The sequence below is a fragment of the Loxodonta africana genome, chromosome 23, assembly GCF_030014295.1.
Source record: "Loxodonta africana isolate mLoxAfr1 chromosome 23, mLoxAfr1.hap2, whole genome shotgun sequence".
In the NCBI taxonomy this organism is placed as follows: Eukaryota; Metazoa; Chordata; class Mammalia; order Proboscidea; family Elephantidae; genus Loxodonta; species Loxodonta africana.
In genome coordinates, this window is record NC_087364.1 from 27,547,676 (window position 1) to 27,557,317 (window position 9,642).

Here is a 9,642-nt window from a genome sequence, read left to right on the forward strand (position 1 = left end):
AAAAGGGAGAGGAAGGGAATAAAGGAAGGGAAAGGAAAGGGTGGATCTCAGCCTCATGTACCATGGAGGCTAGTCTCTCAGGTAGACAAAACCTCGTCATCCTCAGCTCAGAAAGGCCAGAGTCATGGCGAGTGATGGAATGATGTGGGAAGCACAGAGTTAATCTGTGTCATTTCTCTACTGTCTTTCACAGCAGCCAAAAGTTCCGAATAACAACATGATTGTTGGGCCCCAAGGGTTTTGATGAGGTCCAGCAGGATCCCTGGTCCATAAGATCAGGTCAGTTCCTGGAAGCACTTCAGGAAAATGACCAGGACAACCTTCTCCTTGCCACAGACTGAGAAGCTGTTAATGATCAGCCCAGCGCTGATGGGGCTTTCGCCTAAAAACCAAAACCAAACCCACCGCTGTCGATTCGGACTCATAGTGACCCTATAGGACGGAGTAGAACAGCCCCATAGAGTTTCCAAGGAGCACCTGGTGGATGTGAACCACCGCTCTGTTGGTTAGCAGCCATAGCACTTAACCACTACACTACCAGGTTTTCCCAGGGCTTCCCCAGCTCTTTTCAAATTAGGCCTTCCTTCCAAGGCCAGAACAAGGCCAGCTGTGAGAAGTGGAAAGACTATGGAAGCAGCTCCAGTCTGGCCCCCGTTAAACAACCCTCTAGGCTAAAAGCATGCAACATCTAACAGAGCTACATTCTTCAGACAACAAAAATTTATGCAAACTGCAGAGAAAGCCATGAGGAGAGGCTTTCAAAATAGATTATCGAACCCCTCCCTACAGAGCTTCCTGCTAACCCAGAGAATTCCAAACCAAGGCTGCCACATCAATCACCTCAGAGTCCTGGATCAGGGTAAATCAGAGTCTATAGAAACTTAAGCAAATCTCAAGAGTTTACTTACGAAACACTAACTGAATGGGGAGTTATAACCATCACTTTCTCAAGAATCTGAACCACTCCTAAGCACAGCTCCTAAAATAGGCAGCCTTTCCCTTAGTGAGATACCGAAGAACTGTACATATAGAAGGTAATTTTTTGAAGTGTAAAAACCTGGAATTAAGTTGGCTTCTTTTTTTTTAATTAAAAAAAAAAACTATTATACTTCTCCCTTCTAGAACAACTTCCACCTAATACCTGATCTCTTTGAATGCGCAGCCCAGTTTAGGTGCTCATCTGGGGTCCTCATGATGGCCCACTTTTCATAGCAGCCACATCAGGCCAAAATGGGGGAAAGGAACTCCATCTTTCCACGAAGACTTGTGGTCAACCCTGCCTCACTGTGGTCTGTAGGCACGATGCAAGTTAAACAGAGGATCAGGGCCAACGCTTTTTTCGTATTCTGCATTATCACTACCCCAGCTGATTTTCTGCTCACTTTTTTCTGTCTAGCAAGGCTGGAGAGCTTTAAAGAAGAAAACAGGAAATGAAACGTCTTGCTCCTCCAGCCTATTGCCCCGAGATACAATTCCCAGTTCCTTCTTTTTATGTTCAACCTTATCTCCACACCACCAGCCCGAAAGGAAAAAACAAACGGTCCCCCCAAGGTCCCACCTAAGTTGTCGCTGTTGCAGCTCCGGCTGGAACAACAAGAAGGTTCTCCCTCCGCCCCATGCCCCCTGCACTGCCGCTGCTGTGTCACCACCAAGCGTGCCAGCAGCTGCAGTCACCTGCAGCTTCAGGACAGTGGCAAAAATCTTGTTTCCAGCACGTTTCCTTCTGCCACTTTATTTCAGGTAGAAAATGCACCTTCTATTTTAATCAAGATGTAAACGGTCTCCCCTGCCCCCAGCTATCCGTCCCCAGCTACCCTTTTCTAGGGTAAGTGAAAAGAAAATGAGGGTGAAGACAAGTTCCTAGAAGGGCACAAAGTTGAGGGGGAGGGGGCTGCTAGTGGGGCAAGGAAGGAGGGCAGAAGGTGAGGAAGCCGCCGGGAACTCAAGGTGTGAGGCGCAGCCGCTGCACCGCGGACCCCTCCTGCTTCCGCCAGCTCGCTCCTGCCCGCCGGGTCCTAACGCCGCACTATGAGCGCCACCCAGCCACGCATCGGGTGGGGAAGGGAAGAAAGGGTAGGAGGCTCCCAGTGCACGCACCGCACAGCACAGGGTTGCTAATATTGGGACCTGCAGCAGCGGTAGCAGCGGGAGACCGCGGTACTGCTGTCACCCCGGGGGCCCCCTTCTCACTGCAACCGAATGAAAGACTTAAATAACCCTCCTGGCTCACCCTCCTCCCCGCCCCCACTGCGCACAGCCACCCACTCGGCTCCATCCAAACGTGGGTGAGCGGCAAAGCGGAGCGCCCTGCCCCCGCGGCCGGCTCCGGTGCCGACTAGCACGTCCTTGGCTCTGCAACCCCTTACCCCAGCCAGGGCCAGGGCTCCCCTCCCCTCGCATCCAACACTAGGAGGCCTTTCCTTTGGCTGCACCCCCACCCCAAGATAACGGTGCCGAGCGACTCTAAGGAGTTGCGATGTCACTTCCTTGACGACACCCTTCTCCAACCTCGAGGATGGGAGAAACAGGGGCTTGTTTTTTGTTTTGTGATCTCTTTTCAGTTGCTGTACCTGCACTCCTCTTCCACCTCCTGACCCCACCATCCCACCCTCGCATCCCTGCTCTCTCCGGCCGCAGAGTTCCTGGATGTATCATGACTCGACTGCGTGTGACAAACGTCCTATCCTAAAGGTGACTAAAAAAAAAAAAAAAAGGTGACTGCATCAAAAAAAAAAAAAAAAAAAGGCCCTGGGGGAGGGATAGAGGAGACCGTGTAGGAGCCCGAACTCCAACAAGCCAGGACCCCTCCCCGCGGCTCCGTGGTGCGCCCGGGGGTCCGAGGCTCTCTCCAGGACCCGGCGCGTTGTCCTCACACAACAAAGCTCGCCCACCGCCGGCGCTCCGCAAGCTCCCGGACTCCCCCGGGCGGAAAGGCCGGCGCGGGAGCCGGGCCTGCGGGCCTCCTAACTGCGATTCGGCGGCGAGTTAACAATAGCCTGCCGCCTGCTCCGCGGCCCTTTGTCCACCTCGCTGCTTCCCCGCGACTCTGGCTTTGCCAGCCCGGGAAGCCCGACCCACTTCCCGGACCCCATGGAGCCCCTGGCTCTCCAAGAGCCGTTGGTGCCCTTCTGAAGCAGGGGGGTGCGGGGCGAACCAGGATGGGAAGCAGGGGACTCGGGGCCAGACTGCGGACTGTCCCCATCCCCTCCGCGAACTCTGCTGCCGTGGCGCCCACCTCAGCGCTCTCAACCCGCAGATCGCCGCGCCCGGCACAACGCAGTCAGCCTCCCGGACTCACTCTCACACAAAGAGAGCTGAGACCCCAAACTTTGACCTACAGCAAGCATCCGGTCCCTAAACACGGCCGGAGGGTCTCGGCCCCCACCGCCCCGCTCCAGGCACCGTGGTCCCTGCAGCTTCGGAAGAGGCATCTGAAGCCGGTCAGAAAGGGAGCCCGAAACGGAGCGCGCTTAGGACCCCGCGGACCCAGCCGGGCAGCCGCCCAGTGCGCGCTGCGGCCCGGGCGGCCCGCGCCGGCACCTGCCGGACCCGCGCGCGCGGGGCTTCGGGTTCCACCTAGCCTCAGGGAGCGTACCGAGGTCGCCCCGACCGACTCCAGTTGACCTGGGCAGGGCGCCTCCCCCCACGCCCGAAGGGTGGCCTCTGCGGTCCTGGACAGACTCGCCCTCCCACACGCGTCCCTCCACCGCCTGTTGTTCTGGTTTTAAACGCTAGGAAGGGTGGCCGCCCTTGCAGCAACCAGAGAGCAACAGTACTTTTAGCAAAGTTTAGTCTCCACTTTGCAACAACCAAAAGCTGCGTTTACTTAGGTAGGGGAAAGAAGTTCTATTTCAACTGAGTAATTGCAAAACCAAGAGCTACAACTTTTTTTTTTTTTTTTTAAAGCAGGGAGCGAAGATAGAGCAATTTACACTGTCGGGTTCCGTTAGGGTGCGGTGAGCAAAGGAAGAGAATCGTGGGCCTCCTGTATCTGGGGCCATCCCCGTCTCAGGCCTGACTCCTCCTCACCTTCACCAGACTGGCATCACCTACAGTCCCATGAAACTAAACATACAGTTTAGATCGTGTTCAACATCTGGCATTAAAGCACGAGAAAGAAAAATCGCCACAGGACTGTTTTTTACGACCTAGTTTAAGTGTTGTCAGGTGGGTTCACTCAGAAGCTAACTCCTTCCAACAGTCTGGTGGCCTTTTTTTTTTTTTTTTTAAGGAAGGAAAAAACTCGAGAGTCCCGCATTGGAACTGTTATTTGACTTCATTCCTTTGGGGCTAAGGTTGCCCCCAGCAGGCATGTGTGTGCAGGCACTTAAAAGTGTATAGAGTCACCAGCCCTGGAGTCCGCAGCTCTCGATGCTGAGTCACAAATACCACCCTCTGGAAGTGAAATCCTCAGAATGCCCTTTAAAATTAGCTCACAGCTTTTGTACGCGCCACACACTCACCCCAGAGAGTCACTCAGGAAATGCACACAGGGTTGCACACTATGGAAATGAAAGAGCACAGGTTAAAGCTTGATAGCTGGAAGGACAAATGCTCCTAGGGAGAGTTCTGCCCCTTCATAAGTCATCTTCCCCAAGCGTCTCTGCCCTGCTGTCTGCGCTGTCTAAAATATGACTTTAGTCCTTCCTCAACAGCACAATCTTCAACTTTCGCTAGTGGGGCTCTCCGACCCTCACAGTGGGGATGAACAATACTCGTAAATTACAATTCAGGCAGTACAGTTATTAGAAGGAAATGGGGAGGGGTAAAATCTTAATTTGGATACAAGATAACCACTGCCTTCAGGGAACTTAATCCATTTTTAAGTTTTTAGTAGTTAATGATTAAAGCTTTAAACTCGTGGAGTCAGTCCATTCAAAAGAAACTTCCTAAACAGATCTTCCCATGTATCTGATGCAAAAGAACAAGGTTGTGTTACATTTATAAATAATGCCATTCCCCCCCGCCCCCATTTAAAAAAAAAAAAAAAAAGCCTTTCAATTCAGTGCCAGCGGCAGATCTGCAATTCCAGAGGCTTTTTTTTTTTTTTTTCCCCCCTGAACTGGGAGAGAGAGAGACCTTGTCCGCATCCCCCGCCCAGCTACCACCTTGGTAGTTATAATCTGAACATTTCATCGCAAGGACACTAAAGGGTTAACGGTATACCTACCAAATCGGCTGTGGTCTTTCCTGGTTCCCTGGATAGTACCATTGGGGAAGATTTCTAAGTGAAATCCAGTCCTGCAGTATAGCTGCCTCCGCCTGAGAATCCCTTTTAAATGATCCAAGTCCGTGACTGCGGGTCCCCTGGGGAGCCCCCCTGCTTCGGACTGACCCAGGTGGTCACTTAACAAAACCGGGCTGTCCGCCGGTAACACGGGCACATTCCCAAACGGTACCGCATCCTGCACACCGAAATAGTTCCCAACTTCACCTAAGGGAGCCATCAGAAGACTCGGATTTTGGAGCACAAGAATAAACAATAATGATGGTGTCAAACCCAGGAGATATTAGCGAGGTATATCCAACTCCCCTCCCTTACTGCAGTTGCAGAGAGAAGAAAAAAAAGAAAAAAAGGTTCTTTTCTTCAATCCATTAAATGCATAAATAAAAGTAATATGCTGTTTTCACTGGCACAGGTTCAAGGTCAAACCACTGATAGTCTAAGAAACCACCACTTTATACTCACACACTGACATATTTATAAACATATCTATGTATCTCTATAGATATATCCCCGGCTCTTAGCAGGCAGTAAGGTCTTCATCCCATCCAACCGTAATAAGGAAAAAAATCCGTAGTTTCTCCATCTGGCTTGAGATCAGAATGACCATAGCAACTTAAATACCTAGGCGTTATTATAGGGATTTTTAAGATGCACGGGCTACGTCAGAATTTACGGATCCTGACTCCAGGAAGGCATGCGCTGTTTTTACTCTCTAACCGACTCTGCAGACATCAGCATGAATCCTTCAAAGGGGAAAAAAAAAATCTCACGTTGTTGGCGAAGACAAAGCTCCCCTCCCGGTCCCCCCTCCAAAAAAAATAATAATAAAACAAAAAAGGAAAAAAAAACTTTAGGCGTCCAACGCTAATATCCAGAATTCTCCAGAGGGTCCGCAGATGTCCATTGGCTCAGAATGAGTGTGAAGCAGCAAGCAAAAGAGAGCCGCGTCCAGGAGCTCGTGTGCTGCTCTGGCTGGCGTGAAACAGGTGTTGCCCGCGCCGGCTCGCGGGGAGTGTTGTACTCGGGCGGAGCGGCTTCTCCAGCGCATCCCCCGCCTGCACGCAGAGTGGCGCAGGAAGCGGCATTGGGTTGGGTTTAAGGTAGCGCCGCGACCGCCGCCAGCCTCCGAGCGGTCCTAGCGCCCCCCTTACCTGCTGCGGCAGCACAGCCTCTACGCCTGGCCCCGGGCTCGAGCCCCGCCGTTCTGCGGCAATCTGGACGGAGAGTGCCAAAGCGCGGCACTTCACAGGGATAACTGAGGAACACTAACTTCAAAAGTAAAACGCAAATAAGTGATGAACTGGAAGGCAGGAGGCAGAAACCATGAGTCTCCCAGACTCAAAGTTTTCCTGCAGAATCGAAGCGGGTAACCTAAGCTCTGGCTCCCTATGGGGATGTAAACGGGACATTGGTGTGAGGTTCGGGCTTAAACTGGGAAACTAGTTTTCGCGAGGACTTTGCATTATAGAATACGGCGTAATGGAGAGCACTGGGCGGGAGGGGTGTTGATTTGCTGGGCTTGCATGGACTTGGTAGTTGCTTTTTCATTCTTCTGCCAGACACACCGAAGCGTAAACTGTATTGCAGGTAAGACAGATGGGGTGAGCCCAGCCCAGTCTTTTGCTCGCTCGCTCGCTCGCACGCTCGCTCGCTGCGGTTTTGTTCGGGCTCTTGGATGGGCATCTTCCTGGGTACTGGGCGTTGGGGCTATTTTGAGGTCGCTCCCCAGGCGCGAGCTCCAGGAGCGGCGCGGGCCGCAGGCGAGGCGCTGAAGAACTCCCTCGGTCCTCGCCTTCCTCTCGCCCCCAGACTCAGGTGTGTGTCCTCGGGGAGCTTGGGGTGGAGAACGCTCAGTGGGTCTCCCAAACCACGCTGTTTGGGGCCAGCCCTGCCTCGCTCGAGCTGCGTAGGGCACGCCTCAGCCCTTCCCCGGTCTCCAGTAGAGGCTGCTTGGCTGCGGGCGCCAGAGCCGCGGCGAGCTGGCCGGGTGTCTCCTTCCTGCTCTGCCCAGCAGGGCCGCCGGTGGAAGCCTGAGGGCCGCACCCCCGCGCGGGACGGATTTCTACACCCGGCCGGCGGCAGTGGGCGCGTAGCCTGAGGCCGGGACAAAGAAAGCTGCAGCCTGGGCCACCAGGGACCCTACCCCGGCCCGCCGCGAAGCGGGCCCGGCGGCACGCACTGCGCTCCCACCGGCTGCCCGCGCGCCCCGACTCTTCTAGCGGAGGTCGAACGCGGAGCACCGCGGTGCTTCTCGACGCACACACGCACCTCTCAGCCCACCCGCAAGCCTCTAGCTCCCGGCTCCTCTTTGTTCACATTGTCTGATAAACTGCCCGGCTCTTGGGTCAAGAGGATGGAAGTTGTGGAGACTGGGCCCAGCTCCAGCCTGCGGGGCGTGCGAGCAAGAAGCAAAGTCTAAACCCGAGGCTGAACGCCTGCGGTGGGGAAGGAACAGGGGCCTTTTTGGGAGGGGAGAAGTTGAATCCGCCGTAGCAGTCTAGCCAAGGGCTGGAAGTGAGGCACTGGAGGGGGCTTTTTTCCGAAAGCCAGTGTTTCGCCAGAAGGTGAAAGGGAGCGATGAATTTGCAGATTTCCTGGGCGCTGGGGGTGCCAGTGACCTGGAGCGACCTCTCCCCCAACGGCCCCCGCCCCCACTGGGTGGAAGGAGTACTTGGGGCCGGGGCTGAGGAAGGAGAAAGAGGTGAGACGGTTCGCCCACTTTCCACTCCTACACCCCTTTGCCGCAGTCTCGGGTCACTGGGTGTCCGCGGGTGCTAGCTGCGTGCGTCTTGCTTACGTTTTTATGAAGTACAAGTGCCCTGCCCCGTGGTATTTACAACAGTCACGACAACGGTGGTACAGAGCGGGCTTTTAATGTTAACTGTTCAGTGGCAGATAAAAGACGCTGGGGAGGAAGTGTCAGTTCTCATAAACCACCGGCACAGTTCGCAATGATCACCCGAGACAGCCAGCCCGCAGCGCTGGCGTAAGCAGGGCGTTACTGGACCGCTTGGGCACAATTACTTTTTTAAAAAACTGGTGAAAGAAAGAGAGACGGAGACAAGGAGGCACTTGGTAAGGAAAGGGACGATCGGCATGTGAATATTTCCTCTGAAGACAGGACTAGAACATTTTCCACCCAGCTGTCTCCAGCCACATTCTTTCGGTCTGAATTTAGACTGTCAGCCAATGAGCAAAGACCATTTCTGCTCCTGAATCCTGCAACATCGGTGACTGTCACTTTAAAAAGTGCTGCAGCGATGGGAGAGGGCGAAGTCGCTGATGAAGCACTTTCCCAGGTAGAGGCAGCCTCATCTGGGCATCTCTCTCCACTGCAGTTGGCTTAGTCCACATTTCAACTCCATCCCTAACTCCAGCTTCCAGAAGGGTTTGCTGCCTTCTTGCCCCTTTGGCTTGCCCATCAGGATTTCCCCTGCTCCTGTTTGGTCACTTTTACTCTTTTGGTAATAGAAACAGTGTCCTTCCTTCCACTGACTACATCGCATTTCTCTTGCACTTTCCCACTTACTTTCTCATGACCCTCTCACAGCTCTGCATTGATAATGAGCGCATATGTGCAGGTCCCTAGTATGTTTGGAAACCCTGGTGGTGTAGTGGTTAAGAGCTATCCAAAAGCTCAGCAGTTCGAATCCAACAGGATGCACCTTGGAAACGCTGTGGGGCAGTTCTACACTGTCCTATAGGGTTCCTGTGAGTTAGAAACGACTGGATGGCAAAGGGTATAGAATGTTTAACAAGTATTCCGCAATGAGTATACAGATGTTAAGTGCCAAGAGTACCAGGCTTTGCTTTCTAGAGGCACGTGGTGTAATTGGGTTAATAACACCTGCCTTGGAAACTTGTCGCAAGGAATAAAAGAAGCAATGCACATAAAACAAGCAGCATACAATAGGCACCCAAGATACAGTCGCTATTCCTGTACTATTCCTTATAGAGTTCCCATAGATTTCTGCCCATGGCTGAGTCAGCAAATACTACTGGTGATTTTAATCCCGGAAGTTTCTTACAATGTGTCTTCTCGAAACATTTTAATCCCTCATGTTTTCCCTTATTCCCCTTACCTGTGTTTTCTATTAAGTTTGTCATCTATCTTTTCTGCTTTCTCTGTAGTAATTAGGCCCAGATGGGAGAAAGTGCAAGAGAAGGAAAGAGGGCATGAAGTGGTATGAGCACTAGAATAGGAGTCGGCAGGCCTGGAATAAGGCGCCTCACACCTCTACCTATTTACTGGTCCCTTACTCATCTGCCCCACTCAATCGCTGTGAAGATCAATCCATGATACATGTATATGAAGTGGCTTGTCCTCTACAAATTTAAGGTGGCGTTTGGAAAAGCCCTCCATTCACCTCCATTACTTTGGTCCCTAACACGGGTCTCCTACAATGCATGTCGAT

At 52.9% G+C, this 9,642-nt stretch overlaps 1 protein-coding gene across 1 annotated transcript in view; it reads right to left on the reverse strand.

The window, feature by feature from the left end:
* The window catches only part of FGF9 (fibroblast growth factor 9), a 45,493-nt gene extending 39,221 nt beyond the window's left edge, over positions 1-6,272 (reverse strand). The window contains exon 1 of the mRNA XM_003414023.4: positions 5,171-6,272. Coding sequence (XP_003414071.1) covers positions 5,171-5,447 — 277 coding nt within the window. The 5' untranslated portion in view covers positions 5,448-6,272. The remainder of the gene's footprint in view (positions 1-5,170) is intronic.
* Between the last annotated feature and the right edge of the window lie 3,370 nt (positions 6,273-9,642).